At 41.4% G+C, this 22,244-nt stretch overlaps 1 protein-coding gene across 2 annotated transcripts in view; it reads right to left on the reverse strand.

The window, feature by feature from the left end:
- PLA2R1 (phospholipase A2 receptor 1, 180kDa) overlaps positions 1-22,244 on the reverse strand; it is a 108,957-nt gene that overhangs the window by 76,853 nt on the left and 9,860 nt on the right. The window contains exons 2-4 of one of the 2 annotated variants that reach the window (XM_005859355.2): positions 12,143-12,523; positions 9,402-9,575; positions 1,161-1,334 (exon numbers count right to left, since the gene is read on the reverse strand). In XM_005859355.2, the coding sequence (XP_005859417.1) occupies positions 1,161-1,334; positions 9,402-9,575; positions 12,143-12,523 (729 nt within the window). Of the gene's footprint in view, positions 1-1,160; positions 1,335-1,452; positions 1,476-9,401; positions 9,576-12,142; positions 12,524-22,244 lie in introns of those variants that run through there. The other variant, XM_014534112.1, reaches the window with a different exon arrangement.

Raw genomic sequence — 22,244 nt, forward strand, 5'->3', positions numbered from 1 at the left:
CTATGTATATCTATGTTTATAGAGATGGACAGATGTTCATTATATTAAGATAAATAAAATAAGTATAATACCAAACTGTGTGCATAGTACTTAAATGGTTAACACACGAACGTTTGTTGTGTGTACCAGACACTTTTCTAAGATTTCACATGCATTATAACATGTAATCATATCGCCAAGAGGTAAGCATTATTATTAATTCCATTTGATAGATAGAAGGAAGTGGAGGCATTTGCTTAGGTAGCTTTGCTAGTAAGTGGTAGAGGCGGGATTCAAACCCAAGCAGGTGGCTCTCTGGTCCCTGCTCCTAACCTTAGAGTTAATAGAGATGCTTCTTATTTTTATTCAATACAATTTTTCAGAGATACTATGTATATATGCATGCATTTATGTGTTAGCTAAAATACATGGTTCTATCTAGATTGTGGAATTTCGGGAGACTTGTTTTTCTTTTGGTATACATGAAATTTTAAATTTATTCCAGAATAGAAAAACATCTACTACATATGCAATAAAATCTGAAAAAAGTGTCAGTCACTTTTAATGAAAGTGATTAATTTTGTGACACTTTCAGATGTTTCCAATTTTTTTTAAAACTGTTTGTACATATACACAAACACATTTAGTCTTTAAGGAGAAGAGAGAGAGTTTAGGTGATAAGTGAAACACAAGACCCGGCTCATTATCACAACTCGTTTGACATCTTATATTATTCTCTTATACTATTAGTTACCATGTGTGTGCTTTTGCTTTTCCAACTAAATTTTAAGTTCTTTGGAATCCATCAGGCCTACCGCATACCTGCACACAGCGAGTAACAGGAAAGATTTTACTTAATGAATGACTAATGGGAACTGAATGGCTAAGATCTCTAGCAGAGCAGGGATTTGTACCTAAGTGTCCAAGTCTCCCAGTCCACTTGCTTTAGCTGCAAGCTCTGAGTCCCTTGCTGGGGCCTCAGCTCTCTTCTACAAGGGCGAGAAAATAAGGAACACTGGGTGCCAAATGGAATGGCCTGGGTGTGAGTTTGGACCATATTAATAAAAGAAAAATATTTTTCATGGAACTTCCCCCCCCCCACCACCCCCGAATATTTTTGCAAAGGTGGACGTAATTGTTAACCATCATTTAAATTGTATCAATATCAATGTCATACTTACTCCTGATGAAACTTTCTTCAGCTTCATCTGCAATACTTAGTAAAGCACCACCTTGCATCTGGCATGACACATGTGCCTCACTCCAGGAGAGCGAAGAAAGCAGGTTGAATTGGTAGCAAATGTGCGAATTGAGATCCTTCTCCCAAACGGCATCGCAACCCATCCCTGCAGATGCTGGAAACAAAAGCCATCAGACCATTAGCTGCAATCTTTTTTCTCTATAGGGCAATATACTTCTAAGAGGAATTTGAAATGGAGTGATTCCAAACTGCAGCCTCTAAAACTTCTGTACCTTATTGATTCCTGATTAGGTCTCTAGGATGAAATCTGCGTTTTGTATCCCATTGGTACTTTATGGTTATACTCTTTCAAGATTTAAAGGAACTTCTAGAAATTATCAATAAAGAAGCTCTGATCCTTTCTGGGAAAAGAAGAGACGCCATTTTTAAGAGAAGGAGATAGAAGTGAAGGATTTATGAAAATAACATCTGAGTTCTTTAAAAAGTAGTCATTTAGAACTTTATACTGAAAGCTGTGTGACTGTAAAGGTTTATTTGAGGTAGATGCAAGTGTGATTTCAAAAGGCTTCCCCCGCCAAAGCCAAAATGTTAGAGGAAATGAAAGGGATACAGTTGAAATATGAGTTTAGAGAGAACACAGTTTTCACACAAACACTGAGAACAGGAAAACTGATATTTAATTTTATAAAGTTCTTTCAGCCAAAAGGAAGAGAAGCAAAATCTACTTGTAAAACATTGACCAATGATTGCATAGTATGTTTAAAAGTAAATTTAATAAAGTATGAAATGTGGATCTGAAATCTGAAATTTATTGAAAATGAAGACCTAATTTGGATGCTTTTGCTAAAGGTTTAAATCAAAACCCAAGGTGAACTAAGCAGCTATAATAATCACCTGAAATCAAACTCAGCCAAAGAATTTCACAAGGTAGAAATTCTTACACCCACACTACAGCATGAGTGTAAGTGATGGACGGCAATCTGCCAAAACCTAGAACAATCTTTCCGCAAGTGTGAGCCACAGAATAATACAACTTCAGGAGCTAGCTCCCCAGGGAAACCGGGACCTCATGCCTGTGTGTGTAGCCTTCTCTAAGAAATTCATAATGTACATTAGCATCTTAAAGGCTCTAAGAAGTAAAGAAAGAGCTTAACTTTAATTCAGTGTACTTCAAACTTATTTGACAATGGAGTCTTTCTTGTTTGTTTTCTTTTTCCCACTGTAATAGATATCCTCGCGAATGTGGAAAGTTTGTTCCATGTCTGTTTGCCACATGCACCCCCCAGAACTGTGTTAGTTAACCATAAGTTATCAAAGCACTTATACATCCAAGGTTGTCTGAAGAGTTTCTTGACTGATACATGTATTTATAGAAAGATGCAAGGTTTTAGAGGGTAGAAAACAAGGCTATCACCAAGTAAAACTGAAGAGAAAGGAAGGACATTTTCAGGCACCATCTTGCCCAGGTGGCTGAATTTTCTGAGTCCTTAGAGATTGTTTTCAGTTAAAATACTAGGCCATCCCCAGCTGGACAGCACAGTCTGCATTATCAGACAGGAGTTCACCCTGTGACAGCTGAGGCTATGAAGGAGGAGCAGGAGGACGTTTACAATGAAAGTGTGCGTAACAATCATTTAGCCAGCTTGTCAAAAAACTGCAGATTCTTTGTTTTCTGAATCAGGAGGTCAGGAACTCGCATGAAACACATGCCTGATTTTCAGGCAGATGGTGCATGAAGCAAACACCAGCTTAAAAGAAAAAATTTAAAGCACTTCCCAGGAGGGCACACATGAGTAGCCTTCCGTACTAGAAGGTTAGTAAGATGTGAGAAGGGGAGTTGTGGGGAGAGGATCTCAGAAGTCCTGGGAATAGGACAGAGACATCCCCTGCCCCAGGGAGGTGTGTGTGGAGGGGGGAGGCAAGATTCCCCAACAAGTCTTAATTATAAGCCTCCAGGCTGCGGCATATCATGATAAGAAAAGGTCTAGAGGACACTTCAATTGATCTTATCCTAGTTTTGTACTTTCAACTGGAGATAGAGCTATGTGGACACAGCCTTTTGTAGTAACCTGATTGAATTCTATATCTTAAAGTTTAAGGCTTAAACAGTTAAGTGAGAGGCTTGCTAATGATCCCGTGTGTGCACAAATGACATAGCCCAGTTTTCTTTGATTTCCCTTGGTTTTGGATTATCTGTGCAAATCCTTAAGGTTAATCAAAAGGAAATTTCCCCAATCAAATGTTTGCAACAGGTGCCCATATTTTAACAAGTTCATTTGGTTTTAACCAAACTCTAAGAATTTGTTCTTCTGTACAGGAAGACATGGTCCTTTCTCCGCTTCTCTACATGGGCTGTGTACCAGTCACTCCATGAATCTTACTGGGAGGTTGTACTGTAACAAGTGTTATGGAAATGCCACCCTGGACCAGGGTGCTGTGATGTGCTACCCTGCTCTCCCTTCAGGACTGAAGGCCTTATTTCCCCAGATGCCAGGAGAGACCTCCTGACGTTAAGCCTTCTTCAAGGACTGCCTTGGCTGAAGAGTTTCTTTGCCTGATGTCACTCTCCCTTCCCAAAGGCAGCGGGCTAACCATGATTGGGCAGTGCAAGGCAATAAGTCCCCTCTCTTCCCAACAGGGGGCACATCCACCTTGAGAACACCTCAGAGGGTCAGTCAGGCCTGCATTCTGATCTTACTCTCTTCCCTTCCTTTCCACAGGTGTTGGTCCTGAGAACAACCCCCCAACAAACCTCCTGAAGGTTACTCTCTGCCTCAGAGACTGCTCCCTGGGGATCCACTTGGCACAGACCTCCATCTTGGCCTAGGGTCCTTGCATCTATTTATTGTTAGCCTTTTGCTTCTTTGTATATAATCTCTCTTTCCAAGTCACTGAAAATGCAAGATTGAAGGCTGGTGTCTAAGCCATATTTATCTTGGAACATTCAAATATAAGGGCTAGAATTATGTTATATTTCTTTGCACCTTTGGTTGTCTTTATATGATCCCTTGAGGGAAGCAACTGTGTTGTATATATATCTTTGAATCTCCTACTATTTGGGGGAAAATCACCAAAATCTTTTGCATGATGTTATAAATAGGTGATTTTCCTCCTTTCAAAACACACCTCTTTTGTAATGAACTAAGGCAGGGGTCCTCAAACTTTTTAAACAGGGGGCCAGTTCACTGTCCCTCAGACCGTTGGAGGGCCGGACTATAGTTTTAAAAAAAACTATGAACAAATTCCTATGTACACTGCACATATCTTATTTTGAAGTAAAAAAACAAAACGGGAACAAATACAATATTTATATTTGCATGTGGCGGGCCGTAGTTTGAGGACCCCTGATCTAAGGTATATGTATTTCTGTCAGCACTGATTTTATCATAGATTATTACTGAGATGTAGCCATTCCTCCTTGTCTATTAATGTGTCTTATTTTTCTCCCCTAAGGACACAGCTTTGCCATTGTCCCTGGTGTATTATCTTGTTCCTGAGCTTAGGGAGAAAACATTCAGTCTTTTATCATTAAGTATGTTGTTGCGGGGTTTTGATTTTTTTAAAATAGATTCTCCTTATCACTTAAGGACATTCCCTTTTGTTCCTAGGGGTGTGTGTGTGTGTGTGTGTGTGTGTGTGTGTTCATGAAGGTATGGAAATTTTGTCAAATTTTTTCTGTATCAGTAGATGATCAGGTGGTTTTTGACCTTTATCCTATTGATATGGGTATTACATTAATTGATTTCCAACTTCAAACCAATCTTGCATTCTTGGGATAAATTCCTCTTGGTCATAGTGTACAACAATTCTTTTTATATGTTGTTGAGTTCTGTTTGCTATACTTTGTTGAGGATTTTTGCATTGATATTCATAAGAAATGTTGGTCTGTAGCTTTCTTTTCTTGTAATATCCTTGTCTGGTTTTGGTATCAGGGTAATAGTGGTCTCATAGAATGAATTGGACAGTGTTCCCTGCTTTTACATTTTCCCATTTACCCTTTAATCCACTCAATCTGGCAACTGGAAGATATCTTGTCAAGGCCATCAATGACTTCCATATTGCCAAATCCAGCAAACACTTCCTTTCAGACCTTGTCAAACCAGGCCCTTTAGCAGCATTTGAGCACCCTCCCTCTCCTTGAAAATATACTCTATTTTCTTGACTTTACATGCCTGGTGACCCTTCTACCTCTTTGGCCACCTCTTCTCCATCTCCTTTACTGGTTCTACTTAAACTAAATAGGTTTTAAGACTTGGCCCTGAGTCTCCTTCCTTTTTATTTTATACATGCTCTAGACTATTTCACTCATTCCCATAAACCCCTTCCCTATAACTTTCAAATGTATAAGACACCTTTATGTCTAACTGCCTAGTCCACATTTTCACAGGCTTGATTCACATATAACATGTCCCAACCTGAATGCTTGGTTTTCTCTTCCAAATCTGTATCTGCAATGAACTTATTTATGCATATCAGAAAGCTGCATTCCTAATTAACATCCCACTTTCCCCTTTATCCTCCAAGCCTGTTCTTACTAATTTGAGTCCAATTCCTTGTTAAAAACCTACAAGTACATTTTTAAACCTGACCATAAGCAATTACAAAGGCATTACCTGGCAGGCCTCATGGGGAAAAGCTGTCCTCCCCACACCAGACTTCATACATAGACAAGTTCAAGGGCACTCAAATAATTCCAGAGGTTGATATCCTAAAAATATATCAAACTAACTGCATGACTTTCCAGCTGTGTATGATATGCAACCATGAGGGTCTAGTATGACACAAATTGCCCTGAAAGAAACCCTCAGAGATTCTTATACAGGGATGTGCAAAAGTAGGATTGTATGGAAAATAATACAATAATTAATAAATAATAATACAAGAGTAAGCTGTGTTTTGTGTACTCACAACTGCAAACCTACTGTTGCCTGCCATTATTGTTCTTGAAGATTTATAGTGACAGATGTTTGATTACACCCTTCACTGCTAGTGTGTTTGTGTGTTTATTAATGCTACACTTAAATTTTGCTCTCTTACTATCAACTTTTTTAAAAAGGCAGCATCATTTTGTATTGAGATACAGAAGTACAAATCTTTATTCCACTCACTCTTCTCTGTCTTACCCATTTGTTGACCCAACTGAAAGAGCTATCAGTTCACTCAAATTTCAGTCTCTAACACATCACTTTGAGTTATGTTGGGCAGAAATACTATGTCAAAACCCAAACTCTGCACAGGAACCAAAAAGAACAAGAAAGGAAGAACACTGGTACTGTAATTCAGCACTGTACAAATAAACGTGCTCTCTGCTGGTCGTGGTAAAGGTCAGGAGAGCGGGAATCTGGCAGGCTGTAAAGCAGAGGAAGCTTTGAGCTGTAGGAAGCTGGACAAATAGATAGTCTTGTGAATGAGAAGCCCAGAGCATCACTAAATCATAATTGGCTAAAAGTGACCAAGGATGGTGACACTGTTCTTTGCAGAACCTCAAGGAGAATATTGTAGTTTTAAAAAAAAGTCCCACCCTATCCAGTTTGGCTCAGTGGATAGAGCATCGGCCAAAGGGTTCCGTGTTCGATTCCGGTCAAAGGCACATACCTCGGTTGCATGCAGGAGGTAACCAATTGATGTGTCTCTCTCACATTGATGCTTCTCTGTCTCTTGCCTTCCGTTCCACTCTCTAAAAAATCAATGGAAAAATATTCTCTGGTGAGGATTACCCTCCTCCCTCCCCCACAAAGTCCCTACTATTAGGATAATGTGAAATACATGTTAAATTTTTTCGTATTGGCTTATTTTTAATAAGGAAATTTATTAGGGATGGAAATGGAAAGAGAAGCTGATACAAACAATATGACATCTAATGCAAGAATCCAAGGAATGTAGGATTACATGCACATATACCTGCATACAAGCATTCAGATTCAGATAGAAAAGGCTGATGATCTGACAGTATTTTCAGTATGAAATACTTTCATGCTGGTTGTTAAGCTGCTGTCCTCAGCTTCTTGAGTGTCCTTGGCTGCCCTAGTCTCCTTTGCACTTCCCTCTCCTCCTCACCTCCTCACAATCCAGCAGCTAAGGGGTTAATACCAGCAGCAGGAGTCTGGGACTCCTAACTCCCACCTTGAGGTCTCCACTCGGACTGGTCAATAGCCCATACCATATTGGTTGTTTAATGTCTTAAGACCACCCTAGTATATTGAGGTATGTTGCATAGAATTACCTCCATATTATTTTTGACTGATGAAGAATTATCTGCAGCAGGATCATCTTGGGCACTTGTCAAAAATGCAGATGCTTGGGTACCACACCCTGAACCCACTGTGTCTCTGGGAGGGGGCTAGGATATGCATTTTTGAGTCTCCCCCAGGTGGTTCTAGACTATCATATCAACTATAGTCTGCATTTTCTAGCACAGAGCAAATCAGTCTTACATCTAGATGCCAAGTTCTTTGAAGGGAGGGTCTTAAGTCCTAATACTCTTGGTATTCACCACTGTGCTTATCTAGTTTAGTGCTGTTGACAGACAATAAAGAGGAAGGGTAATTGGTTCAGAAGTGCATGCTGAAAGAATAAGTTAGGTTTGATGATGACAATAACTTTGATGATGATGATGATGATGATGATGATGATGATGGCGGCTTATCATGTGCCAGGTCCTATGATAAATGCCTTAGATGCACCTAATAGTACTGCTATTCTCTCCATTTTGTGGCAGGAAACTGAGACTTAAGATCTCATCATTGGGAGGAAGGACTCCAATATTGGTCTGTCTGATTTAAAGCCTAAACTCTTTCTTATTCCCTAAGCCAGTAGTCGGCAAACTCATTAGTCAACAGAGCCAAATATCAACAGTACAACGATTAAAATTTCTTTTGAGAGCCAAATTTTTTAAACTTAAACTATATCGGTAGGTACATTGTTATTAACTTAATTAGGGTACTCCTAAGCTGGCCTTTGCTAAAAACGTCCTCAATCTGATTGAGGTATGTTCGCTGAGGTCGACCCCTTCCAACTCTCCCATCCACACTTGTCTTGTATACTTGTTTCATCTATCTTTTCATTCATCCTCTCTATATGTCCAAACCATCTCAACATACCTTTCTCAATCCTCAACACTACATCGTCTTTCACTCCACAACGTTCCCTAAAATTAACTTAATAAACTTTACTTAAAGTTTTAAGTCAACTTCGCACTGTACATGCGCGCCTGCACGTGGTATTTTGTGGAAGAGCCACACTCAAGGGGCCAAAGAGCCACATGTGGCTCGGAAGCCACGGTTTGCCGACCACTGCCCTAAGCCATACTGGCTCTTAGGTCACAAAAACAATTCTACAGATAACTCATCTATCAGATTATTTGGAGTTAATCTCTTCAATTTGCTTTTGTTTCAAATTTATCTGCTGTATTTTATTACATGTGGGGAGGGGAAGGTAGACATAGAAGATGAGGAGATTATAAAAGCTATACTCTGACTTGCTGGTCCCAAGGTGAAGGAAATTGAATATAGAAAGTAGAAGACATATATAAATATTACCCAATACTTAGGAACCATTGTAAACATTTTATGTAAATAAAATAAATTAGTAAAGTACTAACTGATAAAAAAATGTTAGAATATTGCAATACTGTCACTGTCACTGGACCTTGAAAGTCAGGTTATGAAAGGAAAAGATTTTGAGGTTATACCTGGAAATCGAGTAATAAGAAAAGGGAATCAATATGAGAACACATAGTGGAGAAATAATGAGAACAACTGCCATTTTAGAAAGATCGTCGAGGGCCCAGCTGATGCCTGGACTTGATGATGGCAAGACCAGCAGTCTGGACTTGGAGAAATGAAGACACCTCATGAAAGAGAGTGGACTGAAAGGATAACTGAGCTTCATACACACTCAGGTTTGTTTTTAAGTATTTTGCCAGAAGCTGGGGTTAATGAGATCACAGAGTATGATCATTTGATTCTGGTTAAAGCGTCCTTATACACTAAGCTTAATGAAGAATGGCTAATTAACATCTTTTGAACGTAAGGAAAAGGAATAGACATCAGGATTGTCCTTTCAAGGCAAAAAACAAACAAAATCAAGTCTGGATGAATGGAATCAGAGTGCTTATTCAGACTTCAGTATATCAATCCCTGTGCTTTTCTTTAGATACAGTAACTTCCCAATCATCTTTGATTCATTCATGACATAGGGGGAAGAGGAGATTCACTCTTACTGGGATCCGGGCAAAATCCCCACTTTTGGTCTCTTTCATAGCGGCTGGTCGTGGCACACCACAGAAAGTTGTCTTCCCGCCCTTCCCGGGTGCATTCGTGATGCCACTGGTGGTTATACTGGAAGGGAAACATGCATGGTGTCCCATGGGCGTTCCCTTTGAGTGTATACAAATCTAGGAGAAGAAAAGGACAAAGTCAAATAAGTATTATGCCAGCTTCATCTTTGGAAACTGTCCTAGAGTGAACGCATTTTTCTCATAACTGACAACCTACAGTGGGCAAAACTCCTGCTAGACCAGAGAACCCTCAGAACTCCACTGTCCAGTGAGTGTAGATGTGCAAGGCTGAGCGCGGGTTCACAATGGTGTGTGTACATACTTAACTCCTTGGGTATCCACTATGGTGCACTACTATGGCAGCAAACACATTTGTGAAAGGATGAGAAGGAAAACTTAATGGAGATTTTACTTCAAAATATCACCTATCTCAGTGATCAGCATCTGAAACTCAAGAGCTTCACAGGCCTTCATTAATTTATTCATCCAAAAAATATTTATTGAGCACTTAATGTGTTGAGCACTGAGGATATAACAGTGAACAAACTGGCAAAAGTTCCCTTTCATAAGAAGTTTCTGTTCATAAGGGGGAGACAAAAAGAAAACAAATACACAAGTAAACATAATTTCAGGTAGTGATAAGTAGCATGATGAAAAACAAGATAGGGTAGGAAGACAGAATGACTGTGTGCGTGTGTGTGTGTGTGTGTGTGTGTGTGTGTGTGTGTGTGCATGTGTGTGTGAGAGAGAGAGAGAAAGAGAGAGAGAGAGAGAGAGAGAGAGAGAGAGAGGGAGAAGGGGCACTATTTTGGATCAGGTGGTTAGTGAAGGCCTCTCTGAATAAGAACTGAGTGAAACAAGGGTACAAGTATTTGGAAAAGGGTTATCTGGCAGAAGGAACAGCAAATATGAAGAACTTGCAACAAGACTTGTGTGAGATGAATGCAGAGGGCCACGAAGGAGGGATGGGAGGTGGGGGCAGGGAAGTGGAGAGTGTCAGCTCACAGAGGCCAGCTCTGCCACATTATGAACTTTGCCCTTTACTCTGAGTGTAGTGGGAAGTCACTATTGGGTTTTGGATGAGAAAGTCTCATGATCAGATTTCCATTTTTAAAGAAAATCTGGGTGCCATATGACAAACAGAACCCATGCAGGGAGGAGGCAAAGAGGGGTAACTAGCTGGGAGGCCTCTACAGCAATCTTGGAGACATGGAGGTGCCAAGGTACCTGCTGGCTGCTTTCCCAGAGCCTTTCAATAACCTGTCATCCTTGGCCTGAAGCAGGAAAGGACAGCTTTTCATGACTCACCTGGGGCTTTCTGTGGTGAGGGGGATCAGGGCCACCCTTGAGTCACTAGGTCCTGGAGGGAAAGGCTGGCTGTGGAGACACCCACCCCTTTCCCACATTGGCAGGGGCTGGACTGAACTCACCCTGAAACTTCAGCCCTAGAGGTTAAGGCTCTTTGGAGACTACTGGTATTTGGGACACATCCTCTTGTTTCAGTCCCTGCCTTCTACTCGCTCTTCCCTGCATGCACTGTGAGTGTGGGGTGTATAGCTAAAATGTTAACATAAAGCCAAATGTCATGTTCTTCCTCAGATCTGTAGATTGTTGGGAGAGCTGGTTTGTAGTACTTGCTTCATTGTAGTGAGTCCTGAAAATAGCTTGCTTTTAGCTCCGTCTTGTTACTCATTTCTTGGAGATACCTGAGAAAGTCCTGACGGGGGTTTTAGGAGTTCCTTGCTCTGCTCCCTAGGAGTGGTATAGAGTTCTTAGAAAGATTTGCCCTTATTAAGGCATAATTCTGAGCACCATCTGTCTTGTTGGCCTTTTAAAGCAAATGCCTGGCCCTGGGCCTGAGAAACAGTCAGTGTTTAATAAATGTGTGACAGAAGGTGAATGGGTGGATGAGAGAATGAAGAGCACAACCAAACAAAACCTGCGACAGAAGATGAATGGATGGATGAGAGAATGAATGGATGGATGAGAGAATGAAGAGCACAACCAAACAAAACCTGAGAAACGGGTTTAGGGTGTCCAAATTTAATATGCTGCTTGCTTTTATTTATTTATTTTTTTCATTTGTTTATTTAAAAAATGCCAAATATTACAGAACTGTAAACAATGACACCCCCCAAAAAAACACACACATTATTTTCCATTTCCTAGCGCACACCAAATAACCTAACAACAGTCTGTCTTTAAACGTCTCTTAACGTGACATCACATGGATGCCAGCAAGGCACTGGAGGCACTGAGTGGCTTGCAGACACACTCCATCCCTGGGACTGAGTGTCTGCAACAAGAGAAATGGTGGCAGGAGAGGGTCTTATACTCATCCCGTCAAGTCATCAACTTCAAAGACCTTTCCTTCCACCTTAATTTTCTCTTGTCCTCCTCTGCTTTCTCCCCTTTCCATTGATTCCTAAAGGGAAGTGTTTTCTCCCCTGATAACTTTAACTTCTGAGAAATTCTGCTTCTTCAGGAGAATTTAGCAAGTCCCAAGACTCCAGTCATTTTTTACATTAAGTGAGTAAGCAACTACAAAGTATTTGGCAGAGGTCCCTTGAAGGTCTGGATGCTGTATACCTCTTTCATATAATACACTATTCTGCAAATCTTAACTTATGCAAACTTTCTAAATATATCATTTCATGAGTACTTTGGTTTATATATTTTTTTACCTTTGTGCAGATATTCACAAATGCCTCCACCGCCTGACATGTAGGCAATCCACTTATGAAGGTTTTGCCAGGAGGCCACCAGCGTGTTGTCCTTCACCTGCACCATGTACTGCAGCGGGCCGGTGATCACCTCCCTGTTACAGCGCCACCTCAAGGAAACGTGGGTGGAATCACACTCATAGATGCTCAATGGCTGCTCTGGATCAGATAAATTCAGGCCCAGGCAACCGCTGCATCCTATGTTAAAGAGGCCGTGGTTGGAAACCCATTTCCACATCATGTACTTGTTTGGTGGTTTGCAGTTCTCCAGGGTCAGTACAGATTTGCCTGCTTGAATGCATTTCTTGAGGCTCTCACTTTGGATAACAAATATTCCTTTATCTGAAAGAGCAAAATAGAAGATATGGTATGGGTCTTTCATATATAATTACCTAGTATCATGAGGATGTGTAAGTTGTGAAACATCACAATTGGCAGTCGTTTTGAACAGATCTGGAGTCGATGGGTGGGGCCCACCAGGAAAGTTTGTTTGCTCAAAACAGAGGAGTTTCTTGGGAAGCATAAATGGGTTCATTAGAGCTCATGGGGGACCTCTGACCTACCATTAAAACCTCCATGGCCCTACAGTAACAAAGGCTACCTCTTAGTCCGCTCAAGAATGTTCTGATAGAGAAGGAGCTCTCCACAACTGGATAGAGAGGAGGCATTGGGAACAACACTCAGGGCTAAAGGGGAGGGCTGTGGGGTGCCCAGAAGTATGGTGACACTCGGTGTTCTCCAGACAACTGCCTGAATATTATGAACATGGCAGCTGAATCAAGAGCCACAGAAATAGAAATTGCTACCATTAAATTCCTGCTGAAAACCCAAAGGACAGAGACAAAGTGCTGCTTTGTGTCTTGATACAAGATGCCATGCTGGTGAGAAATAAATGCTTCTCCATGTTTGCTGTCTGTGCTGGATCTATCAGGAGAAGAACAGTGGGGACCTTTGCTATGGGGATGGCCTCTTTGTAGGAGCAGCCTTGTTGGGTGGGACCAGTGGGAGCAGATAGATGCCAGGACACTAGCTGAGGCCACACACCTAGCTGCACAAAAGGTGTAAGAGCACCATGTTGGCAGCAAAGGCACACAGGCCACATAGAGATGTGCCAAAAGTAGTCATTTTGTGATAGAGCTTTGAACTTCCAACTCCCCGGAGCAGAAAGAGGGATCTGGGTGAGTTCTCTGAGAAAAGCTGACAGGGCCTGGAAAACACCTATTATAAACTAGAGGCCCAGTGCATGAATTTGTGCACTGGTGGGGTTCCTCAGTGTAGCCTGCAGGGATCGGGCCAAAACAGGCAGCCCAATGCCATCTGCCACTCCTGTTCATCCCTGCCCCACTGTGCCTGCTGCCACCTCCACTTGGTAGGCTTGCTGCTGCTCCGCTGCAGTCTCCGGGCTGTGGCAGCCAGCCGTGAGCCCTGCATCTGGCGCCCATGAGTCAGCTGAGCAGCACTCCCACTGTGGGAGCGCACTGACCACCAGGGAGCATTTCCTGCGTTGAGCATCTGCCCCCTGGTGGTCAATGCGCATCATAGCAACTGGTCAGCTGGTCGTTCAGTCACTTAGGCTTTTATATATATAGACCAGAGGCCCAGTGCATGAATTCGTGCACAGTTGGGGTCCCTCGGCCTGGCCTGTGAGATCGGACCAAACTGGCTCTCTGACATCCCTCGAGGGGTCCTGGATTGCGAGAGGGCACAGGCCAGGCTGAGGAACCCCATTGGTGCACAATTGGGGCTGGGGAGAGACCGCAAGAGGGCTCCAGGGCGTGTCTGGCCCATCTTGCTCAATCCCAATTGGCCGGACCTCAGCATCAAGCTAATCTGTTGGTCAGAGCGTCTGCCCCCTGGTGGTCAGTGCATGTCATAGCGAGCAGTTGAGCAGCCTTAGCATAGCATTAGCATATTATGCTTTGATTGGTTGAATGGCAGACCGGACGACCGGACACTCAGCCTATTAGGCTTTTATTATATAGGATAACAATTATGGACTTGTTCTTCTGAAGGTGGAAATCATATCTAACTTTTTTAGTCTAAGCATGGACAGTCCTGAGCATGGTAATTAAACATGCTGGCAGGTGCTGCTTAGGCCCTGGTTGCTGAGGTCACTCAGCTCAGTGTCTGGTCAGGTCCAAGGGCTCTTTTGTTCTCTCATTAGCTAGGTTCTTCTCTTATATGTTACTTCCTGTCCAATCTTCTAATATCGAAGGAACATTATCAGGTTCCCTTAAAATAGCTGCAGTTTACTGCAAGTCGTGTCATGTAGCCATGGGATAGCAGGGACAGGCAGAGGTCTTCTAGCAACTTGGAGCAGTGTAGAATGAGCCTCCTCACATATCAGCACATGGGAATTATGCTTTTTTCATTTTGGTTTTTTTTAGTGAAAGTTCTGTTTTCTTTTTCAAAGTTACTGAGGCCGAGAGAAGCTGATTTACAATAATGAAAATCACTTAACACATTGTTAAAACGGCTGTCAATATATACATGAAAGTTAACTTCATTTAATAATCTGATAATCCCACTTATAAATATACATTTAAGGAGTTGAATTGTTGTCAGAAAATTGTTTTGATCACCAGACATCAGAGCAAAAGAGAAGGGAGTGTGTAGTGCAGTCTGGGGGAGAGAATGAGTGGTTTTAGGGAGATTTCATTTAGATCCGGAAATTTGTTTTCCTAATGAAGGCCATGTCTGTATGGTTATTAGTGATAGTCATTCAAGATCAAATCTGCCTCTTGCCAATGTGATATGGATTCTGATAATTAACCTTGTCTGCAACTCTCCTTTTCACCTTTTCATGCCTGGATAGAATGTTCACCTTCATTTTCATTGTAATCTACTAATTACTTTCTAGCCCAGAGTTCCACTCATTTTTTTTCTAAAGGGTAACTATTTTACTATAATTGTTCTGTAGTTTGGCTTCTATCTAATATATATGTTCGAATATACCCAGCTCTGCAACTTACTGGCTGAACTTCAGCCCTCTGGGTTTGCTTATATTCCTAAGATAGGTGGCTAGGCTACCTCGCTAGTGGATGAGAGCTATGGAATCAGGCAGACTTGCCACAGACCAGCCTTGTAACTTTGGGCAAATGTCTTGATTTCTGTGAGCCTCACCTTTCCTCTGTGAACTGGAAATATGTCTCATAGGGATGTTAAGAGTATTCCATTAAAAGCTACATGCAAAAGAATAAAAATAGACTACTGTTTGTCCCTATATACAAAAATTAACTTAAAATGGATCAAAGACCTAATTATAAGGCCTGAAACAATAAATTACACAGAAGAAAACGTAAGGACTAAACTTATAAACCTTGGTCTTAGAGAGGATCTTATTAATTTGACCCCAAAGGTAAGGGAAGTAAAGGCAAAAATAAATGAATGGGACTGTATTGAGCTGAAAAATTTCTGCACAGCAAAAGAAACTACCAACAAAACAAAAAGACAACCAACAGAATGGAAGAAGATACTTGCAAACAATAGCTCTGACAAGAGGTTAATATCCGAAATATATAAAGAACTCATACAACTCATCACCAAACAGACAAACAATTAAATTAAAAAATGGGCAGAGAGCCCTGGCTGGTTTGGCTCAGGGTCTTAGGTTTGACTCCCAGTCAAGGGCATGCACCTGGGTTGCAGGTTTGATCCCTGCCCCTGCCAGGGTGTGTGCCGGAGGCAACCAATGGATGTGTCTCTTTCACATCAATGTTCCTCTCTCTCTCTCTCTCCCTCTCTCTCTCTCTCTCTCTCCCCTTCTCTCTTCCACTGTCTCTAAAAATCAATGGGGGAAAAATATCAATGAGAATTAACAACAACCAAAAAAAGGGCAGAGGACCTGAACAGACACTTCATCCACGAAAACATACAAGTGGCCAACAGATATATCAAAACATGCTCGACTTCACTAGATATTATAGAAATACAAATCAAAACTGCAGTGAGATACCACCTGTTAGAATGACTATTAACAAGACAAGTAATAACAAGTGTTGGAGAGGTTGTGGAGAAAAAGGAACCCTTATTCACTGTAAACTGGTATGGCCACTATGGAAAACAGTATGGAGGTTCCTCAAAAAATTACAAATAAAGGAACCTCAGTTGGTTGGAGCATTGTCCTGTACATCAAAAACATTGGAGGTTCGATCCCTGGTGGGGATGTGTAGGGGACACAATCGATTGATGTTTGCTGGAAGCCAATTCCAGCATGTCATAATTGCAAGAGTTTCATCAAAAGGTTGATGGAACTTGAGGACTCAACAAGGGCTAAGTCACATATGTTGTCCCCTTTTGGGAATGGCTGAAGGCATTTCCCCAAACCTGAAAAGGGATGATTGCTTGCTGCCAGACAACTCAGGGCATCTTAATCTATATGTTATTGCCTCCTATTGGCCAAACACCTGAACAGCTGTAGGCTAATTCCTCCCCATTCGACAATGCTTGTGTATATGGAAACCCTACCCTTTGAAGTGTATATCTCTGCCTCACCTCAGGACAATTTATGTTAATAAAAAGCATGGGGTCCTGAGATGAAGAGATCTTAGTTTTCTTGAGCTAGGCTCCTCTGACCCCCATATGTCTTTCAAAATTATATTTTGTCTCTGGACTCATACTTAAGTTATACACAGCCCCTTCTCCAGATTGCTTAACCCTTCTTAATGCCGGAACAAGAACCCCGGCAATGTTTCTCCCTCACAACTATGTCTTTCTCACTCTCCTTTCCCCTCTCTCTAAAAATCAATAAATATATCCTTGGGTGAGCTTAAAAAAACCCTCTTCTGGGCATCTACCCCCAAAATTTGAAAACACTTATTCGCAAAGATGCATGCACCCTTGTTTCACTGCAGCATTATTCATAGAGCCCAAGACATGGAAATGATGAAGGTGTCCTTCAATAGAGGATTGGATAAAGAATATGTGGTACAATGGAATACTACTCAGCCATAAGAAATGATAAAATACTGCCATTTGCAACAACATGAATGGGTCTTGAGAATATCATGCTAAGGGAAGTAAGTTAGGCGGAGAAAGATTTCATATAATTTCATTCTAATCCATGCAAAGCACGCCACACACTACCTCGTCATGGGAAAACCTCCGTAAATGTGAGTTGTTGTCATTATTATCCCTCTGGCTTCCTGATTCTCGATCTGTAGATCCAGCTATAGATTTAGTTGAACACCTATAGAGTGCTAATCTGAGCACCCCCCAAAGACTTCTCTTCTTATATCATTAGAACAGAAGCTCATTTTTACTTTAGCTTCTGTAGCATATAGTGGGTGCAGAAGTATTAGTTTCAAACAATCCTTAAATACCAAGATATCACTTTCATGGTGGAAACATATTCTTCAAACAACCAGATAACAAAATTGTTGTCTTGTTTGTTCTACTATATGTGCAACTGTGATTTAAATCTTCGTTCATCTTTTACACTATCTATTTGTAAAGTCTATATTGCAGCACTTTTGTAGGGAAGAGAGAAGCATATGATGTCAACAAGCAGTTGATGGGTGTGGTTTGTAAGTGGATATGGAAATTAAATATCAATAACATTTGGGGTGAATAATGTTTTTAAACATGCAAATTATGAAGTGTTAAGAGAAAAGGAGTGGTAGAATCAAAACATCTGTGGTTACTCCAGTGATCATAAAAATACCTTTCCAAAGTAGAAGGTATTAGACAAACAACCTTGCCACTCAGCTTTGGGCTGCTATTACCTTTCTATGCCCAGCTGCCTTTAGAATGTAGCTTTGGAAAAATTCTTCAGAATGTATCAAAACAAGTAGCTCTGGCTTATCAATAACAATAACCCTGTCATCTCTAAAAGAATACTATGTCATGCTGAGCTAAAAAATGACCCAAGCCCACTTTCCCATTCAGCTATAAGAGAATCTGGTCCTAGCAGCATTCTTCTCCATAAATTCACTAAAGAGAAAACAATTGTTTTCAAATGAGCTATGGGGAGACCCAACCTAGGTATTAATATTCTGATTATCATTATATGCATATATGGGTTTTCCGAAACAAAAACATAATGTGAAAATAAGCCACTATCCTTAGTGTATCCAGATTTCAAAAAGAATGAAATCAAATGCGGGCGGAATCAAGATTGATTATATATGTCAAGGACATCAGTTCTGCTTGAATACTGATTAAGTGATTAATGAAGTACTGCCAGAATTACTAAATCTCTTTGCAGTAAATGTTATTACTTCCCTTCATAATTATAAGTTTAGAGGGAGAAAGTGGACTGAATCACTAGAAGAAATTTATAAACTAAATTTCATCCTTTTTTCCTAAATAAAATCCTTGGAAGTCAGTGGTTCTGCTGTCTACTTCTGAGACCTTTTTTAGGAAGAGATCATTTAATTTAATTTTTTAAAAAATAAATTGATTTCAGAGATGAAGGGAGAGGGAGAGAGAGATAGAAACATCAGTGATGAGAGAGAATCATCCATCAACTGTCTCCTGCACACCCTTTACTGGGGATTGAGCCCACAACCTGGGCATGTGCCCTGACTCAGAATCAAACCATGACCTCCTGATTCTTGGGTCGACACTCAACTCCTGAGCCACACTGGCCAGTGCTGGAAGGAATATGGACATGGCAGAGAAGACTAACTTTACCCATAAATGCAGACCCATGAACTTCAGAACTGGATGGAGCTGTAAAGCTTATTTAATTGAATCATTTCTTTACACCCCCCCCCCAATTATTTTTGCCTTAGAAGTTTTATACCCATATATTCAGTGAGGACCATATAGGTCTATGCATAGCTTTCCTTACACACATTCATTAATAACCCAGAAAGAAGACAATGTACTGCTATGGGTCATTGCAATTTAAAGTAAGAGATTTATAATTTCAAGCAAACATTTATTGAGTGCCTGATATGGCATGTGTTAGGAACCCTGCAGATAAAAGAGTATATATGTCATAGTGTTTGCCTTCAAGGAACTGATGTTCTCCCTGGGAGTATTTCATAAAATGTACAGAAATAACTTAAAGTATATTTTGACATGACAGGTATAAACACAATGTTGTAGAATCCAGGGGCAGAAGGGATCAGTTTGACTAAGAAGATCAAAAAAATCTCTCTCTCTCTCTCTCTCTCTCTCTCTCTCTCTCTCTCACACACACACACACACACACACACACACACACACACTTTCATTCAACAAACATTATTTACTAGGGATCTAATATTTTTCACACATGGAAGTACATTGCTGAACTAGACTAGCATGGATGCCTGTCCTTGTTGTAGACAGAGAGTTCAGGATGTGGAAGAAGTCTATGGATGGAGAGGTGACGTGTCAGGTAAGGGGGCATTCTGGACAGAACAAAAACCACCAAAGCTCAGAGGTGATAAAAATAATCAGCTGTAGGAGGTCGAGAGCCTAGCTATATACAAGACTTTAATAGTTGTAGAATACGAAGTTAGAAAGAGATGGTTTGGGGTAATTTTACAAATAATTTTATTCAGAAATTTGTATGTTACTCTTCAGATGAAAGGGAGATTTTGGAACAAGAGAAGGCATGACCGAGGCTGTGGTGTGGAATACAAATATGGGTGGTGAATCATTCAACAAAAACATTTACTGAGTACCTACTGTGTGCCCAACATTGATTTAGGAGCTGAGAATACAGGCATAAAGGCAAATGTCCAGGTTCTGGCCCGAGAGGAGTTCTCATTCAGGTGAGATGGGACAGTCCATGAGTGGAACTGGAGAATAGTCTGGGGACTACTGCTATGATCTAGCAAGGGAGACAGAAGGTATCAACTCAACTGGTGGTGATGAGAAAGGAAGGAGGGAATGGTTAGAGTCCAGCCACCAGAGAGAGAATTCACAGGGGGAATAAATGACAGGATTTGGTGATCAGTGGAATGTAAGGATTCTGGAAAAATCCAGAATGACTTGTTTTCTGGCTTCAGGTATTTGATTGGTTGCCAGATGCCTGCCAATCCCTAGGATACCATGAGGTTGGAGTCTAGAGCCTGAGACTACTATTACAGCTTGATCCACGTGTTGAAGCAGTGTCAACAGGGCCCCGGGGAGATTTCTCTTGAGGCCCTCCCACTTCACCCTCTGCATCCATCTGGTCACCTCTACCTGCTGGTGGTGTCCCCTTCTGCTTTACCCAGCTCTTAGAACTGGCTGAAAGTTTGAAGTGTTAAGTAAATAGCTATGGCTTGAAGGATTAAGCCTTGATGAGGTGTCTGTACATTTAACCAAAAAAACACTTTCAACAAACAAAACAACCATTCCTAGAGGCATACTCTCTTTTAGGCAAGCAAAGGGCTTTCTGGTATTCAATAAATTACGCGATGACAGTGGCCATCGGATCCAATACACACATAACGTTGGCCTCTGTGCTGCTTCACGTTAAGGAAACTGGAAGGAAACGTTCAAGTGCACGGCTCACACCATGTGCAATGTTTAAGACAAGCTATTCAGAAGCCACAGCTTGCCAAGTGCAATCTAATTTCAATCTCCTCCGCCATTCCCCTGGGTTTAAACCTCTTCCACTCCATCCACTCACACAGCTGGTGCAGGGCTCACACACCTCATGCCTGGTATCATGTCTCGAATCTGCCCAGTTCCTTGCTGTTCTGACAGTATTTCAGTTTCAGAATGGAAGGGGTCCAATCTGTAACCCATGTAAAGGTGAGTAGCTTCTCTCTGGAGACGGACTGACCTTTTTCAGCTGCACAAATGTGGGTCTGTGCCCTCTCGGGAACAATGGCTTCAGATCAATCGTGTTCCTGACATTACTCTGTAGCAGGAAGGGATGTTATAATTGGCCGAATCAATTCCCATTCATGGCTGAACGATGCAGAAAATCTGGATTCTTAACAGGACTTTCCAAACCAATAAGCAAGGAATGTCTGATGCTTGCTGCATGTACATTGCACTTGAAAGAACAAAGTGAAAAGTGTGCCTGCCCTTCGTGGTCCTCTCTGAGTGAGTATTTGCTTTTATCCTAGATCATCTGAGGTTTGGTGTTTGTCTCTTAACAACCTGACAGCTCCTAACAAAGCCTGTGCCTTCCTAATCAATTGCCTTCCATTAACCAACTAAAAGGTGCAGTGCATTCTAAAATATCTCTCCGTCCCGCCTCAGAACTTCCTTCTGTTTCCCTGCCCGAGCATTGTCCTTGACTTTGAGCCTTCTTCATTCTCCTGCAGCTTCTGAACCTGGATAATCACCACCTCCACAGGCTGGTGGACCCCTCTTGCTAAATCTCTTTAAGTGTCCTTTTCCCCTTTCTCCCTAATCTCCCCAAATTGTGGTTTCAAGTTCCGTGAGGCATACAATACTCCTCTCACAGGAGGGGGAAAATGAAACCCTGCTTAATCAGCTCCACCAGGCTCCGGTTTTGTGAGTATTCAAATTGCCTGTTACCAACCCCTGTGTGAAGTGGATTAACCCTTTCAGACTGAACTCGCCACTCCCTGCCATTTTCCTTCGCGCCCCTGTGTCTCCTTCGCTGTCCATCTCGTTTAGCAGTAGTGCCCCTTGCAGAAAATCTTATTATCGCTTTAGACGTTCTTGGGTGTATCTGTATCTTACCAATGAAATTTTAAGCTGAGTTGCACACATGTTTCTTCTTTTTGGCTTTTCGTTTATTTCTCCACCATTTTGCCTTTATATTGAACTCTGAAGTACCTAGCAGACATTTGTTGTAATGTACCCCGCGAATCACAGAAGGACACCTCAAGAAGTCGAATTAAAGAGTTACATTTATTGCAATCGGGGATTATGAGGGGCCATTCCCCAAATCTCATAGTAACAAGTCGCAGCTCCAAGGTTATATAGGCAAAAAATCACAAAGGTGTTGATTACATCCCAGGGTTTGGAATGAGGAGCCTGGTTCGAAAAAAAGCAGTTTACAGAAGCAGAATTAAGCATGTTAATTATAGTTTTGGGTCTCAGGGTCAAACACATTATCTAGATCCCTCGGGTCTGGAATGAGGAACCTAGTTTGCAAAAAGCAGTTTACAGAAGCAGAAACAGCATGTTATCTAAATTACAGTTTTGGGTCTAGAGCCCT

Source organism: Myotis brandtii, unplaced genomic scaffold (assembly GCF_000412655.1).
Source record: "Myotis brandtii unplaced genomic scaffold, ASM41265v1 scaffold125, whole genome shotgun sequence".
NCBI lineage: Eukaryota > Metazoa > Chordata > Mammalia > Chiroptera > Vespertilionidae > Myotis > Myotis brandtii.